Source organism: Rosa chinensis, chromosome 1 (assembly GCF_002994745.2).
Source record: "Rosa chinensis cultivar Old Blush chromosome 1, RchiOBHm-V2, whole genome shotgun sequence".
Taxonomy (NCBI): Eukaryota; Viridiplantae; Streptophyta; class Magnoliopsida; order Rosales; family Rosaceae; genus Rosa; species Rosa chinensis.
This window is the reverse complement of record NC_037088.1, coordinates 21623933-21643552: the sequence shown is the minus strand read 5'-3', so window position 1 is coordinate 21643552 and position 19620 is coordinate 21623933. Positions and strand designations below refer to the sequence as shown.

The window sequence follows — 19620 nt, the reverse complement described above, 5'->3', positions numbered from 1 at the left end:
GCACACATGCTACTGCCTAGCCTTTATTCTTTAATGGCAAAAACGTATACACAAAATCAAAGTGACTTCCCTGTTCTGCTAGATAGTCAATTGTATTAAAGGGGTGGGCGTCAAAATATATTTTCCATGGCTTACTAATTTTAGTGTGCAGTAACTGAACATATATGCTTAAAACCTTTCTTTTCTTTCAAAATCTGATGTCCTTGTAGTAATGTCCTATTCAAATTTAATATTGCAATAATCTGACTATTCAGGTTAGCAATCCAAGTCTTTGATTCTGCTGTTTGGTTTGTGTATGAACTATTGAAGTGTTTACCTAATTTTCAGTTCATGATTTGTGTATGAAGTGATGGTTTTGAGTCTTTAGTTTGTGCATGAACTGTATGGCAAGAATGATTAAGTGATGTTGAACTTGTTTGTGAAGTGTTAAAAGTGATTAATTTCAGTCTTGGTTCTGTCCAGTTTTGATTGGTTAAATTAATTTTTAATTTTTAATTTTTATTTTTTTATGATGTTTCAGCAATGGATAAATCTTGGATTAATGAAGATAGGGATACTTTAAAATATCAATTGGGTGTTGAGAATTTTTTGATTTTTGCTGAAGAAAATGCTAGTAACCGTAAAAGAATTCCTTGCCCTTGTTCAGGATGTGTGAACTTCAAAAAAAAGTCAATTAGAGTCATTAGGGGCCATTTGTATGCTTATGGCTTTAGTTTGAGCTACACAACCTGGATATGGCATGGAGAACCAAGTTTGTCCTCCTGTGGTAGTGCATCTGGTGGTTTTGGCATGCCCCAAAACCATCAAGTTGGGTCTGAAACTATAGACATGTGTCAAGCAGCTTTCAATGAGGGTGATTGTGATGAGGAGTCATATGAGTTTAACAAGTTTGCTGAGAATGCCGAGAGGCCTTTATTTCAAAACAGTGAACGCACTAAGCTAGATTCATTGGTGCAACTTCATAACTTGAAAGCTAGGTTTGGTATGAGTGATACTTGCTTTTCTGAGTTACTTTCCACTGTTGGGTCTTTGCTTCCTAAAGATAATGTACTCCCTCAAAGTCTATATGGGGCAAAGAAGACTCTCAACAATTTAGGGCTGCAATATGAGAAAATTCATGCATGTCCTAATGACTGCATATTGTATAGGAAATATTTTTCTGATGAAGAAAATTGTCCTAAGTGTGGTTTGTCTCGTTGGAAGCTAAAGAGGGATAAAACAGTTAAAGTGGGTCAACCAGCCAAGGTGTTGTGGTATTTTCCTATAATTCCTAGATTTAAGCGTTTGTTCAAATCTGCCGAAACTGCCGAAATGCTTACTTGGCATGAGGACAAGCGAACTAAGGATGGACACATGCGCCATCCCGCCGATTCTCCTGCATGGAAGTTGGTAGATTATAAATGGCCCTAATTTGCTAGTGAATCAAGAAATCTGCGGTTGGCTTTGTCAGCTGATGGTATTAATCCACATAGTTCTCTAAGTAGTAGGTATAGCTGTTGGCCCGTAATATTGGTGACTTACAATCTTCCTCCATGGTTGTGCATGAAGCGGAAGTTTATGATGTTATCTCTATTAATATCTGGTCCGAAGCAGCCGGGAAATGACATTGATATCTACTTAGAGCCATTGATTGATGATTTGCAAAGGTTATGGGATGGAGTTAATGATGTCTATGATGCACATAGGAAGGAATATTTTACACTAAAAGTTGTTTTGTTGTGGACAATCAATGACTTCCCGGCATATGGAAACTTATTGGGGTGCACCACTAAAGGTTACAAAGCATGTCCAATTTGTGGTGACAAAACTTCAGCCACACATTTGCCCCATAGTAGGAAAATGTCTTATAGCTGTCACCGTAAGTACTTGCCACGTCATCATCCTTATCGGAGGCAGAAAAAAGCATTTAATAATGAGCAAGAATTTGAAGTTGCTCCTCCACCGCTATCCGGAGAGAGGAAGTGTTGAAGATGGTAGAAGATATTAACTGTGAGTATGGTAAGGGAAAGAAGAAGAAGACTTCAGATTCTGCCGGTACTTGTTGGAAGAAAAAATCCATTTTTTTACTTGGAGTATTGGAAATCTCTTCATGTTCGCCATGCTCTCGATGTAATGCATATTGAGAAAAATGTTTGTGAGAGTCTGATTGGTACACTACTGAACATGCCTTCTAAAACAAAAGATAGTGTGGCTGCCCGCTTAGATATGGTTGACATGGGTGTTAGACTTGATTTGGGTCCGAATATTGGGGAGAAAAGAACATATCTACCTGCTGCCCCATACACTTTGTCGAGAGCAGAAAAGATATGCATGTGTACTTCTTTCTTGGGAATGAAAGTTCCTTATGGCCATTCATCAAACATAAAAAATTTAGTGTCCATGGATGATTTGAAGTTGTATGGATTGAAATCCCATGATTGTCATACATTAATGCAACAATTGCTTCCCGTGGCTATTCGTGCGGTGCTTCCTAAGCATGTTTGAATATCTATAATGAGGCTGTGCTTCTTCTTTAATGCATTATGTACCAAAGTGGTTAATGTGTCGAAGTTGGATAAGCTACAATTTGATTTGGTTTTGACCTTGTGTATGCTAGAGAAGATATTCCCTCCCTCCTTTTTCGACATAATGGTTCATCTCACTGTGCATCTAGTTAGAGAAGTGCGATTATGTGGGCCTGTTTTTTATAGATGGATGTACCCTTTTGAACGGTTCATGAAAGTTTTAAAGGGGTATGTTCGCAACCGTTTTCATCCCGAAGGTTGTATAGCCGAGAGTTATGTTGGAGAAGAATCTGTGGAGTTTTGCTCGGAGTTTGTTCACCATTGTAATCCAATTGGAGTTCCTAAGGATTCAAGTAAGCTGTCTGGCCCACTTTCTAGTGCGAAACTAAAGTCGATAGATGAGAAAGAGAGAGACCAGGCACATCTTCATGTGCTGTCCAATAATGCTGAGGTGGATCCATATAAGAAGTAAGAACTCTCAGCTTTTATTCTTAGCTTTAATCTAAATTAAGTTTCTGTCAAACATTTTCATATCCCTTGATTTTATTTTTTATGTGGGCAGCGCCCATAAAAAGATTGTCGAGGAGCTGTATGCTGGGAAAAAGAAGAGTAAAAAATGGCTAAGAAGTGAGCACAATCGTACTTTTGCCGATTGGTTTCAATCCAAGGTCAGTTCCTAAGCAAGTTCAGGTGCTTTATATATAAAAATCAAATGCTTGGACTACTCTTGAGTAACATTATATGGCTGTTATATCACCAGGTTTCAACTCAAATGAAGGAAAATCCTACTGAGGTTTCAGAAACAATTAGATGGCTGGCTAGAAAACCGAGTTTCACAGTGTTTACTTATGAAGGCTATCTTTATAATGGAGTTAAGCACTTCACAAAGCAGCGAGATGATGCAAGAGCGGTCCAAAATAGTGGGGTTTCCTTATTGGCTAAGACGATGCAATTGTCTAGCGCTAAGGATAAAAATCCCGTCGAGAGTGAGATGACTTTTTATGGGGTTATCGAAGAGATATGGGAGCTTGACTATCAAGCTTTCAAGGCCCCATTGTTTCTGTGTCAATGGGCAGCAAACGAAAAAGGAATTAGGCAAGATGAGTTCGGTTTTACACTTGTAAATCTCAATCGGATTGGCCACCAAAAGGATAAATTTGCTTATGCTAGTCAAGTGAAGCAAGTATTCTTTGTTGAAGATCCTATTGATTCCTGCTGGTCGGTTGTACTAACGACCCCAAATAGAGACTATCGTGATTGTGTCTATGATGATGATCTAGGGGACACCACCTTGGAACATCAACCGTTTTGTGTAGAACTACCACCTTGTGATGAAGACGAGAATGAGGCTGAAGCCACTTATCTTAGAGAAAATGTTGAGGGATTTTGGGTCGATCAGTTCACAACTCCAAGAGAACATTAGTGGCTTTTGTTTGTTTTGTATTCTGAGTGGCATATATGCATTTGATATGTATTTTTAGTTGAATAGTAAACTATTACTTCTATGCAGCAAATCTGTTATGAATAAGTGAAATTTTATTTCATGAGTCTTTAAATGCCACTCCACAAAATCTGTTTTCTTTCAGTTTGCTTTTTTTGATGTTTACACATCAAATCTGTTATTACTATCTGTTGTTTGCCTTACTAATTAACACTCAGTTTGTGCTTTGTGACCAGATAACTTGACGCAATGGGTTCCAAGAAGGGAAAATCAAAAGGAGGCAAAAAATCAAAGAACAAAGCGGATAATGATACTAGTCCTGTTGAGACTGATGGCATGGTTGATGTTGGAGAGGATTCTGCTACAGTTGAAACTATGACAAGCACGGAATCAGCTAAAGGAAAAAGCAGAGGAAAGCTAACTGTGGTTGCTTTGTACAAGGTTGTGGTGAAGAAAGCACTTGGGAGGAAATTGAAGGTGACCTACAGTGAAACAGGAAATCCAAATGGCAGAACACGGCACACTCTACAGTCGTATATAGGCATGTTGGTGCGGAAAATGGTTCCTATCAACGTTGTTAGCTGGCCTGAGGTGGATGGAGACTTCAAAGAAAATCTTTGGATCGATGTGCAGGTACTACTCTACTTTTCTTGCGTTGCTGCAATTTGATGTGGACTGATATGTATTATTAGTTCCATATTGTTGTTTCAGCTGGGAATAAAAAAAATAATTCTAGTTGTTTGGATCTGCTCTCTGCTGAGTCCAGGTCTAATCTCTTCTAGTTGTTAGTTCCAAATTACTATGATGCTGCTCTTGTTTACTTTTTAGTCTTAAATTCTAAGTGGGAACAAAGTGTAGGTGTTTACTTCATCAGATTTTAGTTTATGATGTTTACATATCCTTATTTACTTGGCAAACTATATAATCCAACAATTATATTTGTTGCACAGGATACATTCAAAGTAGCCCCTGAAAGTAGAAAACTAGTGTTGACATCAGCTGGCACAAAATGGAGACAATTCAAGACCACATTAACAAATAAGTATGTGCTGCCATTCTTGGGCAAGAAGAAAAAATTGAGAAAGCCATCGAAGCAGTACTCCTTTGTTGGCCTAGAACCATGGAAGGAATTTGTAAAACAGCGGTGCACTGAGAAATGGCTGGTATGCTCCTATTATGTAATGGGCTTGCTCGAATTTCTAGGAACTGCATATAATTTCTGGGTCAGTTGACTCTTCTACATTGTATGAGTTTTTATGCAATAACGGTGCTTAATTCTATTATGCAGAAACTACATAATGAACAAAGTGCACGAGTGAGGAAGAGAAAATACCCTCACAGATTATCAAGAAAGGGATACATTGGACTGGAGGAGGAATTGGTTAGGAACTGCTGTTCTCTGTTTTTTGATGGCTGAATTATACACATATTTTTATTATATATTGTGTTCCCTCACTATTTATTTACTGCACAGAAACGTACTTTGCCTGAAGGAGAGATAATTGATCGTGTAATTATGTGGAAGAAAGCTCGTGTACCAAAAAATGGAAAGATAGATGAAGAACTGTCATTGGTGGCAACAAAAATAGTAAGTCCAGATTGTTGAGTAATTTATGATGTGGAACCTTATCTAACTTATCTTTACATATTTGATTAGGATGAACTATTGGAAAAGAAAAGTAAGGGGGAGCTGGAAATGTCAGGGAGTAGTGATGTTCTGTCTCAAGCGCTAGAAACTCCTGAACACTCGGGTAGGGTGAGAGGTGTTGGAGGCTTCGTCAACCCATCCACCTACTTTAATCTTCCAAAGAAAAAGATGATTCGAATTACTAAGGCAGATATATTGGCCCGTGATAAAGAGCGTGATATGGAGTTAGATGAGACAAAGAGAATACTTCTTGCTCAGCAAAGAAAGACGGAAGACATCTTAAATCAGAGGATTGCACAACTAGAGGCACTAATAACAGGGAAGACAGCTATGCCTCCTCCTGCCACAGGGGAGAATGTCATTTCCCCTATATCAGATAAAGGGAGTTGGCATGATAGACCAAGAATTGGCAAATTTGATCCTATTGATGGCAAAGTCATAGAAAATGTGGTGGAGGAGGACTGCAACATTATACCTGCTCCAGGAAAGGTAAAAATATTTGTCATTTCCCATTCGAATTCTAATAATTGCGTTGGGTACTTGTATATGAATTGCAAAGCTTTTGGTCATTGGTACTTTATGACTGTGTTTCCTTTTAGGGTGCCGGATCATGTGAGCTAGCAGTGAATAACATCAATAATATTGTGGCTTTCGGTACCGTATTCGAAGAGGGGGATATAAGCAAGACATTGCATGGAGTTCCACTGAAGGAGGGAACTGTTCGTGTATCAGTTGATGGTATACTTAAATCAGATGCAGTGCTTCCTTTCCTTATCAAGGGTGAGATGGAATTCGTTAGGGATGCTATTGGAAGTCACGTAGCTTGGCCTAAAGATCTTGTTATCCAAACAATAATTAAGGTAAGAGTTGTATTTGTCTTGTGAAACTATAAGCATTTAACTTAAATCGGATTATTTGTTATTAAGTTGGAGTGTGCTATGTGTGTGTGTTGATTGAATGAAATGGTATCACATGAAAGTGAAAGTATTGCTGTATGTGATCAACTTGCTGAATCTGCAGCACCAAATAATTTAGTAAGGTGGCAGAAGTTATTGCTGTAGATATTAAAAAGGTGCTATGGTACTAAGGATATATGTTTTTCCTAGCAGAAAAAGACGAAGACTCCGCAATATGTCAAGTCACTCTTTGACCAAGTTGAGCTTAATCCATGGGTGCCAAAACGGTGCAAGTTGTTGTATAAACATGCAACAACTATCACGAAAGAAACAGGGCTCAATAAGCACAATATTGTCTGAAAATGTGTTTGGCGTACCTAAGCAACTCTACATATTGTGTGAGAATGTGATTCAGGTGTTAGAGATGCAGTGGATTGGCCAAGGAGTTATAGCAGCATATATGGCGTAAGTATCGATCACTTCATGAAGTGCTATAATTCTTGTTTTCTTTCCATTCAACTATTCAACTTAGGTGATATGAGCCATGTTTCAACTATACGACATTGAGTAAATGAATTTTTTTATGGTGTTTTGCTTGGTAATGGTTATATGTGGAAAGATTAGAACACATTTATTCTTGTCTAGCAAATGGTTATGTGTGGAAATGTGATATGGGATTATGGTGTTTTGCTGCATTTGAAAATCAGTTTGCCTGCAATTTGATCTATTTGATTTTGACACAGGTGCTTGCATGAACTTCTTACGGAAAGAGATGCATTGGACACCTTTGCTTTTGTTGATCCGGCAGCCACATATAATTGTGAAAGACCGGACTTCGTACGGTACTTAGTAGATCGATTAAAAGAGGGAAAATCTGATCGTATATTCTTCATGCCTTACAATCCGGGGTAATGCTGCAATATTCTTAGTAAAATGAATATAGTCTTGCCTGGTATTATATTTTGCATAATGTGGGCTTTATGTTTACTGCAGACAGCATTGGATATTAACTATCCTATGGGAGGGTGAAATCTACATCTTAGATCCGTTGCCAAAACCAGTCCATTATCAAGTATGGGAGACTTCAGTGATCAAGTAAGTACTACATTATATATTAGCATTTTCTAATATTAGATTATCTTTGTATGGTAGTTGGATCACACAAAATACTTCAGCACTCAGATTGAATGACAAACCAACCTCACAAATACTTCAGCGCTGAGATTGAATGACAAACCAACCAAAACATCATCCCATGCAAACTGACCCAATCATCTATATCTACACCAATATTTACATTTCTTTCTATTAGCTTTGTGTTGAGCAACGGTACCCATTTCCTAAAGCCTTCAACAGTAGGAGTTCTGTAGTTTTGCATTGTAACCCATTAGCTTTAAATTGAGCATTTAAATTGAGTAATGACAATGGTTGTGCAGTGCGATGAAAACCTTCAATGCTGAAACTGGTAGGGTTAACAAACTGCCCAAAGTGAAATTGCTTCCGATAAGACTTATACATGTGTTTGGCTTGGATAATACATTGCTTCTAGTATGTCAATGCTTGTCTAATTGAATACCTTCAATAAATAGGGCGTACCTAAACAACCAGGTGGAGTTGAGTGTGGCTATTATGTTATGCGATACATGAAAGAAATCATAGAGGATGAGACACTTTCATTTCCTACATGCATATATTATATCTCAAACAACATTTTGGATTAATTAAATATTAGCTTGTTTACCCAATCACTGTGCCTTATGTGTTGTTTATATATTACTAGTGGGCGGTAAAGACGCGGAAGTCATATAGCCAAAATCAAATTGACGAGGTGCGCATTGAAGTGGCTGATTATATACAGAGTTTGATGTAGGACTGTGACTGCCAAGATGTTTTTAGAGTAAGGCTAGCTAGTTTTGGCTTTGAAGCAAAGCTTGGTGTGGAACTTTTGTACATTATTGCTCATATTTTTCCAAGCTTTGTTTTGTAAGTTTAGGGGTTTATTTTGGCCCATTATGTTGAATCATGAATTTGGAATGAACATTAATGGAAAGCCCCTAATTTTGAATGATGAGAAATGCAATTTTTTTCCCAGCAATAGCTAAATGCAAACTTTTCACATCATGCTTGTCAAAATGAAGTGAAGTGTATTAAAGCATAATAAAGCAATAATGCCAAGGAAAACGAAGTCTGTTGAGAGATCAGAAATCAGTATCAAAAATGAAATCGATGTCCTATGATTATCAATATATCGAATTGTAATTCAAAATCGATGTAATCAAAACTACTGCACATCGATTTCTAATCACCAACCGTAATCTATTATGAACATACAAATCACCTACCATGGAGTAAATCGATGTGTGGTCAAAAGGTGAACATCGGTTTTGGAAATAAAAAACGATGTCTTCAATGAACTAACACATCAGTTTGAATAAACATAGTCGATGTACATAATACCTTTGAACATCGGTTTACTTAATTGAAAACGATGTTCAGTCTCAAAACAAACATCATTTCTGAATAAAAACACGATGTAGAATAAAGATACAGACATCGTTCCTAGGAAAATAATGTACCAACCTACATGTAAAAATGGCCACGAACAAACAATACTCATGGGAACTGATGTCTACAAGTGTACTAGACATCACTTCTGGAATAGAAATCGATGCAAATGTTCAAGTAGGTATTGTTCGACATATACTTTTTTAAGCATAAAATGTGAAAATATGAAGAATTAGACATACCTAACATACAAAAATATGATGATTATAACGATTATACATCGATTTTTTTTTTAGAATCGATGTTGGTTGATTGTTGTCTGGGACATCGGTTAAAAACGCGCTTATACTGATGTCTATACTTTTCTCTACACCCACTGAGACATCGGTCGAAAATTAGTTTAACATCGGTCCAGAACCGATGTCTATGAACAAAATTCTAGTAGTGTGTGTTATGAATCTCAGACAACAAAGAATGAGTTATATCTGTTGTGTGTTATGAATCTAAGACAACGGCAAATTTCCTTTTCTGTTGTCTGACTGTGCCGCGGCATCCCCGAGCATGCCATGCCTGCGCAGAATTCACACAACGGAAACTAGTATTCTGTTGAGCAAAGTGCTATCACACAACGGTGAAATCACCGTTGTCTGATGTTTCAATCACACAACACTCACTTAGACCACGGTGAGCTTGGTCATCACACAACACAAATCCACCGTCGTCTGATGACCTTCTTGTAGTAGTGCATGTATATAATTAGTTGTTAAATTAAATAAAAATCCTAAATCCCCTTCTATGTGTAAGTCGTAAATAATGTGAATATGTTTATAATATATAGTTTTTTTTTGTCTAACGTTTTATTTTTCAGGAATTAATAAGTTTCTAATCTCCGGTTGAAAACGATACCCTATTTACTTTTACTACATTGATAGAGTTTTAATTTGAGCACTAACTTTGTGCAGATCACTCTTCCTAATTCTAAAGGAGGTTTAGGAGTTAGATCTGTTTCATGTTTTAATAAAGCTGCTTTGGCAAAACTAGGATGGAAAATTCTCGCTCAACCTGAGATGGGTTAAGTTAGTGTCTAGAAAATATTTATATAATTCTCATTTTCTAACCTCACAAAAAAAAAATTCTTCCCATTCCCTAGCTTGAAAAGGAATACTAGATGCTAGAGACATTCTTATTAAGGGTATTAGATGGATAGTTGGTGATGGTGATTCTATTCTTTTTTTGTCTTTCAATTGGGTGCTTTATACTTAAATTCCTGAACATGACAAAAGTAATTTAGATTGGTCCCTAAAAGTAGCTAATTTTATTCAGAACTCTACTTGGAATATAAACAGGCTTTAGCTTCCTTATTACCTTTAGACATAGTTGAAAAGATTATACCTATACCTTTGCCTATAATTCCTACTACATATGAGTTTATTTGGGGTCCTTCTTCTTTCGGTATTTTTACTGTTAAAAGTGCATCTTCTATTCAATATGATCAAGTAATCTCTCATTCAAGATCTTCTCTGTTAAACAAGGTTTGGAAGTTAATCATTCCTCCTAAATAAATATTTTTCTTGGCTTTTGATTAGGAACAGACTTAAAACTAGGGATAAGTTAGCTACTTATAATCCAAACATATCTAATGTTTGTCCTCTTCTGAATCAGTTGAACATCTTTTTAGATTTTGCAATTATGCTAGACAAGTTTGGAATTATTCTGACGTTTCACAACCTTTTTACTGGAATGGCTCTTTATTTTCTTGGTTAGATTATCTCAGTAGAAATATTAATAATTTTGATAGTTTTACTAAAGCTCTTTACATCATATGGTCTATATGGAACTCCAAGAATAAAGCAATTTTTCAACATCATGCTGCTTCTCCATATGCAACTTCTTTTGGAGCCTTTAATATAGGGCAGCTTTATTCTCAATCTAATCATAAAATGCATATTCAAAAGATGTCTAAAGATTGTCATATTAAATGGTGTTCTCCAATGAATCATTTTGGAATGGAAAATAATCATGAATCGAAGACAAGTGGAATGGGAGAAGAAAGGAATCGGTATTGATTCCGGAGGAATGATTCCTAAACCCATCTCCCCCCTTCTTAATCGAATTCCTGAGTATTCAGGAATCGATTCCTGATAAGGAGGTAAGACCTACATCCATTCCGATTCATTCATGTATTAGTAAACGCGAGAATTCTTTTACCCGGAATCATTCCGATTCCTTTATGTGTTAGTAAACGCAAGAATGTTTTTACCCCGTAATCATTCCCTTTCCTTCCAAGTAAGTAAACGTGCCATAAATTCTAGAGTATAATGTTTAGACATATTTTTAGAGAAGCTAACTTTGTAGCTGATCATTTAGCATCTTTAGCTTATATCATAATCCTAAAGTGTGGTTTTCTTGCCTCCCCCTTTTAGTGTGTCCAGCGTTCCATTTGCACTGGGAAAAGAAGTTGTACGTGGTTTTTTTTTTTTTTTTTTTTTTTTTTTGAGTAGATAAATAAGAGTTGTACGTGGTTTTCATTTGTGTTGTAATCTTTTTTCTGTCATTTATTAAAAAATAAAAAAATAAGAGGTGCGAAACTGCCCTCGCCTTAAAAAGGTGACTCTTATTTGGTATTGGAGAATAATCCCTGGTGAAGTTTGAGATCTGGTTGTAAGGCTGCTGCGAGTGACGGATATATTTCGGAAGGGAAGGGATGGGATTGGGTCTATCAGCTCTGATAGGGCTGAAAGCTGCTGTATTGCTGTGGTTGTTTGCATACCTGAGAAGCTTGGAATGGAGGGTGTTATCAATACCATTCTTATATGCGTCTTTGGTATCAATGTTAGTTTCAGTTGCTTCTCACCCTTCCATAAACCTTCCGATGCTGTTGGGCAAGAGTTCAGACGGGAGTTTCCCCATTTGGTCGATCATCATGTTCAGCCCTTATTTGTATTTCGTCCGCCTTTTCTCGGCACTGCGAAGATTACGCAGTGGTGAACCTCCCTACAGTCATGTCTGTGAGGGTTTATATGTTGGTGGATGGCCTTCTTCGCCGGATAAGCTGCCTCCCGGTAACCCTGCCATTATCGACTGCACTTGTGAATTGCCCAGAGGTTGTTGGTCAGAGCAGAGTTATCTCTGCGTCCCAACATGGGATACAAGGTCTCCTCACCCCTCTCAGATTGAATCCGCTGTCAAGTGGGCTTCCAGAAAGAGGGAGCAAAACAGGCCCGTTTTCGTTCACTGCGCATACGGTACAATACGCTTGTTTCTTTCTTTAATTTTCACTTGCTTTCCAATGATATGTACTTCATGGCTATTCCTTCTGATATCACTTAATTTCTCTGTGCCATATGCTTTGGTTCTAGCTCTTTTTTTTTTTTGTTTTACCAAACCACATTATCACACTGTAATCCACTTTAGACAAGTGTAATCATTAAAATAGGCGGTGATTTTTAGTCCTGCCTTTGCCTGCAAAGGTACAAACATGGAGCTATGTGATGTCCAGTCTAGTTGAAACCCTTACTTTTAGGCCGTCCGTATCTCTACGCCCAAGCACCAGTTATAGGAACGGGTTGTGGAAGAGAAACATATCAGCTGGTTACACTAGAAGCAGTATGTAGGGCTAGATAAAAATGAAATCAGGAGTTGGTAAATTTGTCCTGGAAAAATCGAGCTTTACCGGGAAAATTGGTAGTTTACATTCCGGGTGGATAAGTATTTTTTTCAAGCGAGTAGTGTCCTCCTCGTGGTCCCAATGTATAGAAATTAATGTGAAGCGGGTAAGGTTTTGGGAACAATCTTGGAATGGGGAATCACCGTTGTCTGCTTTATCAACTTCATAGATTATTTAATTATCAGAACAATGCATTCAAAGTCTCTCACATCATTTGGCCAAGATGTTGGTTTTGCATACAACTTTCAACACTGACATCTAGGAACTTCTTTCGTACTTTACATGTTAGCTTTTACCATGGCATGATCCACTTTATATATTGAAGGTGCTGGAAGTTGGTGTTTTGAATGTTCTTTTCCTGCAAATCCGATCAAAGGAAGTTGATAGAAATCCTGCTCTCCTATAAAACACTAGCCCTGCTCTTTGGCTTTGACAGTTGGTACTTCTTACTTTGGGATGATGTGTCAGAAATAGTTCATAAGTTTTATGTTATTTCTTTCTGACTCGGCTTCACATACAAGTAATAAATAAATTCGATAGAGGATGCCACAAGTGTGAGAGAAATGAGGGTATAAACTTGATAAGACAGAATTAAGAAAATTTTACATTTGCATTTCAATGTTTACATTCTCTTTTCCTTTTTCGAGACAGAATACTTAGGCTGAGTTGTCTTGTTTGTTATTTCAAGTTATTTGATATATGAATTATTTAAAGTATTCTGGACAAGTTATTTCAAATTCGTTCCAAATAATATTTGATGTAGAGAGCTTTGTTCTATTATTTGTTTGTTATTTCAAGTTATTTGATATATGAATTAATTTAAAATAACTGCAAGACGTGTTCTGTACAAGTTTTTCAAATCTGCTCTCAATATTTCATGTAGAGAGCTTTCTTCTATGACTTTTTCTTGAGCAAATGGGTTAACAGCTTAAATAATAAATAAGCATTTCCAATGGCTGTAATAAAGTTTTTGATAATGTAAGAAAAAAATCGTGTTAATTTAAAAGCAAAAGAAAAACATGAAGACTTCCATATAAAGATTTGATGAAAATATTAGTGAGATTGGAAACAGAAGAAAGGTGAAAGACCAACCGTCACAAGATGTATAAAAATCATGAAAATGGGAAAGAGCTAATCAGTAGAGCAAGAGAGTTGAGGGCCCAAGATAGTTAGTGAGATAGAGATGGTTAGAGGTATATGTTCTTAATTGCAAGGAGGAACAATTCCACCATAGCTGTTGAGAAGTCCATTCTGTGGTCTTATTAGGGGCCATGGGAAAGGGAGGTATGAGTGAGTAGCAGGACATTTTGATTTAATCGTAGTTGTTATGGGTCATTGATCAACATGCTCATAGGAGAATAGCTATTCTCTGTCCATGTCAAAATCATCAAAATTTTCTTTTTTCTTGTTTTATGTTTTTGTACTATTAGATGCAAATTATTTGTATTTAGTCTACATGTACAGAGAGCATAAATCTTTCACTTTCATCTTAAAAATTGGAATACAACTTCAGTGGATATGTACAGAGTTCTAAATTATAGTTGATTTTTTTTAGCCTGGTTGAATTCCTGAGAATCATTTATACTTTCATATGGTTAATAATTGGCATTATTTTGTGTTTCCTCTATTTTAGGTCATGGAAGAAGTGTGGCTGTTATGTGTGCATTATTAGTTGCTCTTGGCATGGCAGAGGATTGGAAAACTGCTGAGAAATTAATTCGGGAAAGACGTCCTTACATTAGAATGAATTCTCTACACCGCAAGGCTCTAGAAGAGTGGTCAAAACATCGGTTATCTCCTTCTAAGAAGAGCGGAGAACTGAATACTACTAAGTGAGATAGCAGACGGCAATATTAAGTTCTTACAGGATGTAACTCGTGCCATTTTATATTTATGGTGCCGTTAGTATGCTGTCCTAGAAGAAGACCTCTGCACCAAGGTTAAACTGTGTTGGGGTTACAATGATGGCAGATTCATTTGCAGACTTGGGCATCAGTGAAGCACTGTTGTAATCATTTGCTTTAGTATCATGAAGATTGTATCTGTTATTGGCATATTTGGATCCCACGAGGATCTTCATTGTTATTTCCCTGTAAATGAGATTGTTAGGAATCATTCGAAGGTTTTTTTACGAAGAAGTCTATTGCTATTTTATGAATTAGCGGTAACATTGACGATTAAAGTGACCAAAGTATATGATTTTAACAATTTTAGATTAACCAGCTATAATGTGTGGTATCAAAAAACCAGCTATATGTTAAAATTAAAAGGAAAGGGTATCCATTGAAAATGACTGCTAAACACAGTGAGATTAACTGTTAAATATATTTCGCCCACAATTTGTCAACAACAAATCACCTCATAATTACTCAATAAACTAGAACATAAAAGCAGAAAAGTTAGTAACAATTTACGCAGAAAAACTATTTAGTGAAAAATACCAAGTCAACAAAACCAGCGGCCCAGCTGGTAACAGAAGTTAATTACATGACAGAGCAGTTCTAGAGTATCGGATTCTGCATTAGTTTCCATCTAAAAAATAATAACATTTTGTACAGCAAGTGGACAGAGATCTGCTTGTTGAAAAATTGATGCTCACGGCACCTCAACATTTGAAACCCCCACAGGCAATAAGCCATAGTATAACGATCAGAGCAAAGATTCCTCCTCCTATCATTAGCTTCATTTGGAGACTCTGCAGCCACATCTTGCGTCGCAATTGCCTTCCTTGCCTCTGGAAGCTGTCAGCCTGTATCCAATACAAACATCCCCCAAAGCACATCAATTACGAAGTCCTTAGAATTTCAAAATCATTTCAAATTTTACAACCAGACAAGATGACACGCACCTGGAACTGCAGATTTTCAGATTTGTCCACGAGAAGTTCAATTTTCTCCCCACGATCCAAAACCTGTCACCAAGAGATCCCTAGGTTCAGTGAATCATACAGTATCCAGAATTACATAGTTTTCATGGCTTGGATAGTTTAGAGAACACAAACACAAATGGGATATAACGAAAAAGTTGACTTATTTTCATTCTGAAAAAGCACCAGTGGATACAACCTCCCATTAAACTTTGTTCATGAAATTTTTTTATCTGCATTCTAGAGAAATAATGCTTGCACTAAAGCACCAGACTATAACTTCTATGGTTTCAAACATGCTTTCACTCAGTTGTATGCATTCTAGCATGACTTTATCAGCAGGATAATTCACAAGCTACAGTAGAACTCAATATCTGATTACCATACTCTTACATCTTGCTCAGGGGACAAACAGTTTCATAAAGACAAGTGACCACAAATCGCAAAGTTAACCCCTGTGGTGAAATAATGCATGTGATACAAAATTGTGTACTTTTGCATGCTCACAGGCATGAGGAAACAACACAGCAACATGCTGCAAGTTCTCAATGACAAGTTACCAAAACTTAATGTCAAGCTAGATAAGAAAAATTAGAACCCGAAAGTTCAATGAAATCAAATAAAGAAATAAAGCCTTTTTACATAGTTATGATCAAGTTGTTCACTTGACAGTTGATGTCATTTCTAAAATTTTTCACTTTTCCAATTTGCATCTATGCATGGTGAATGCAGGGTCAATAAAAAGAAAGATAAACACAATAGCAAGGTGCATAGCAGCTCAGCTCCCTCAATCACCATCCTCCAAAATTAATATAAAAAGAAATAATGAAACTAAGCAAATGATAGAACGCTACTGTGAAGATCCTGGAATACTGTTAATAGCCCCTAGTATCAAGTAAGGAAGCAACTGTCATTGAACATATGCATAACTTACACACATTATAATTGTGCTAGAGCTGAGAGTATGTTATCTTTCACCTTCTCAATATTGTCCATCATAATGCCTTTGACGTCCGTGATTTGAGCCTTTAGTTTGGAAAGTTTACTTATTTCCTCTGGGTGCTCCATGCAGTATTGCATGTGCTCCTTAAGCTTTGGCCTGCCAAAGAAAATATAATAGATTTGATAATAGTGTTAATAATATATCATATTAAAGACATTCGAATTAAAACTGCAAAAAGCATATACACACCCAAATTCTCTGTCCAGATTATAAGCAATGCTAAATCGGTCTTCAAATAAGTCATCATCTTCATCTTCATCTGCAAGCGGATGTGGACCTTCATTTTTAATACTTGCACCATAACGCTGCATAAAATCAGCTTTTACTCGTTCAAGGAAAACAAAAGGCACACTCCTCCCAACCGATTCATCCGCAACAACAAGAAAAACTGCAAACCCAACAAACATTTTAAGTACAAGCCCTGGACACATGGAATCTAAATCATATTTGATTGCCAGTCCTGGAACAGTAAAGAGAATACTAACCAAATCCATTGTCAAGGAGGAAGTTAAATGTGTAGCCATCACACGAGTACGTGTACTTGCTGCTACTGGAAGGTAGCTTCTGTAAGCATTGAACAGCAATGGTGCTAAAGTTTCCAGAGAAAGAGGTGTGCTCTGCTAAGACGACACCTCCTTTGGCAACAAAGCTATATATCAATCCTTTATGACTCATCTTTGAACTATGGCTTCAAATGCTTGAAGACCCACAAAAGAAATACAACCGGAACCTAAATGCAGCAGTAACCAAAGAAATTATACGAGCTTGAAATTAATATCAAAAGATATTAAATGATCACTTCGTCTGAACATAAATGCAAATTGGAAGTTGAACATAATATAACTTCCAATTGGAAGGAAATACAATTTAATTCACCAAGTCTCAACATGTTTCAGTCAATACATAACTCTGTTACTAAACGTAGATAAGTATTTGATGTTCTTGAAACCCGAAAAACGAAAAGCACATCAAACGCATAATTTTTTAGATTTCTTTCATCCTTTACACAATTTCCTTCAAATTTTATCGGCAACGAAACAAAAAATCAAAACCCGAACTGACGAAGACTAAACAAATAACATACAGAGATTCCTTCTATAACAAAACAAACAGAAACGAGGAGTTCCAAAAAATCTTGATCTGGAAAGAAGAGATATAGGATCAAACAGGAACTTACTTCTCAGATCAAAACGCAATCGGAGTATCAGTGACCAACTTTCAGGAGAGCGAGAATTAGTAAGAGAAGGTTTGCTTCGTCTGCAAGATTTGGAATCTTGGTATGTTATGCTATTCTCTGGGTTCTGGGTCTCTGAACTGAAGGCGACGTGGTCCAGGTCTTTTAGCTTTACATGTTCCCAAATGCCAATTGAGGAAATTAATATAAAAGGATATTGTTATTATTATTTTTTTTTTTTTGCTTCAGAAAATTAGTAACCCACGATACACTCTTCTTAATTTTTATACCAAATTACCGGCTACACTTTCACTCAACCGGCCTGTTTTTTTATTTTTTATTTTTCTTGCGGTAGTGTTACTGACCCATGCGTAATGGCTAAGCTTGTGCGGCGATTTTTCTTCTATTTTTGAATTTTGTTAAGGGAAAATTTCACAAATAGTACATTAAGTAAAAACCACTAATAATTCTTATACACAAAGTTTCAAACCAAATATTTCGGTACACGAAATCTGAAACTCAACCCACTATCAGTACACGACGTCAATTTTTGACACCAAAATATCCATTATGCCCTCAGTTCTTTTTTTTTTAATAATTTTTTTTCTGTTATTTTTTTCCTCTTCGTTTATAAATGACTCGAGTCATTTTTTTTCTGTTATGCGAGGTGAGGAAGGCGGCGTTGGACGTGAGGGAGTGAGCCCGGAAGAAGGAAGAAGAAAGAGATAAAATGAAGAAAAAAAATAACAGAAAAAAAATTTATATTAAAAAAAAAAACTGAGGGCATAATGGACATTTTGGTGTCAAAAATTGACATCGTGTACTGATACTGGGTCGAGTTTCAGATTCCGTGTACCGAAATGTTTGGTTTGAAACTTTGTGTATAAGAATTATTAGTGGTCTTTACTTGGTGTACTGTTTGCGAAATTTACCCTTTTGTTAATGAATGCATTACAAAACAATCATTTACAGAGTTTTAAACAAGTTCGAAAAGCAATTTGAACAGCTAGTTGAGGATAATCGAAGCACAGTGTTAGTGAAGGGTATCGAAACACATTGACGCTCTAATTTTAATGGAATTACGCTTGTGTGTCTGAATCAAATTGAACGGCTTTCATCTTCATAGAGAATCTGAATTCAAATAACAACACATTGACGCTCTAATTTCAATGGAGTTATGATTGTTTGTGTCTCTAAATCGAATTGAAAGGCTTCTATCTTCATGAAAAATCTGAATTCAAACAACAGCACAGGTTCTTGATTACCTAGCGTTGTTTGTTAGGGTTGAGAGAATGATTTCCTAATGTATGTTACTTCTAAGTGATTGGTTGCGGTTGCTTTGTTTTATAAACTTGCGAAATCTTGTAACTCTGTTTTCAGTATTATTCAATTATATTTTGAAGAGTAGTATAGTTGTTACAATTGGCTAACTATTGCAGTGTCTTTATTTTCTTTGTCAATGGAGTTGGGTGATCGAGTATCTTTGCGTCCAGATACTAACTTGAATCAGTGGTTTATTAGTTTTATGTTAAAGCATAATTTTGTCATCTTGTAGGTGAGCATATGCTAGGTTTTATCTCTTATCTTACTTGTAGCTAGTTTACAACTTGGTGTTCATTTTTTGTGATTAAGATATGGTTGTAGAGCTTTTAGAAAATCATGAAGCATTCATGTTTTCTATTAGGAAGTGAAAAGTTGTCTTAGACTTCAGAAGGATGAGCAAGTTTAATCAAAGTTGACTTCATTCATTTTACTCTTTGATTTCTATTTTTCATGTTAGTCTTATTGTTTGTTAATAGACGTACAACTTCCTAAGTTCAATATTTCTCAAGTTATAGCGGATTTTGGAGAACTGTACGACATTAGGTTCTTGCTAGTTCCCTTTTTTCGTATAGATGCAAAAGAATATTTGACTT

General features: G+C 36.4%; 2 protein-coding genes across 3 annotated transcripts; one reads left to right on the top strand and one right to left on the bottom strand.

Annotated features, from left to right (window-relative positions):
• The first annotated feature begins 11607 nt into the window (after positions 1 to 11607).
• Positions 11608 to 14819, top strand: LOC112193247 (uncharacterized protein YnbD). The gene is made up of 2 exons (XM_040512912.1): positions 11608 to 12239; positions 14295 to 14819. Exons 1-2 carry the CDS (start codon positions 11699 to 11701, stop codon positions 14495 to 14497), a joined length of 744 nt encoding a protein of 247 aa, XP_040368846.1. The 5' UTR covers positions 11608 to 11698; the 3' UTR covers positions 14498 to 14819.
• Positions 14820 to 15017: 198 nt separating this feature from the next.
• LOC112193258 (vesicle-associated membrane protein 727) lies at positions 15018 to 17894 on the bottom strand. Of its 2 annotated transcripts, none has more exons than XM_024333334.2 (6): positions 17708 to 17894; positions 17016 to 17260; positions 16720 to 16918; positions 16506 to 16626; positions 15510 to 15572; positions 15018 to 15410 (listed from the first exon to the last, which is right to left on the bottom strand). In XM_024333334.2, the coding sequence occupies exons 2-6, from the start codon at positions 17203 to 17205 to the stop codon at positions 15267 to 15269; spliced, it is 717 nt and encodes a 238-aa protein (XP_024189102.1). In that variant the 5' UTR covers positions 17206 to 17260; positions 17708 to 17894; the 3' UTR covers positions 15018 to 15266. The 2 variants fall into 2 exon arrangements, with proteins under 2 accessions (XP_024189102.1, XP_040368810.1); XM_040512876.1 differs by having other exon boundaries at positions 15267 to 15410; positions 17747 to 17876.
• Positions 17895 to 19620: the final 1726 nt, after the last annotated feature.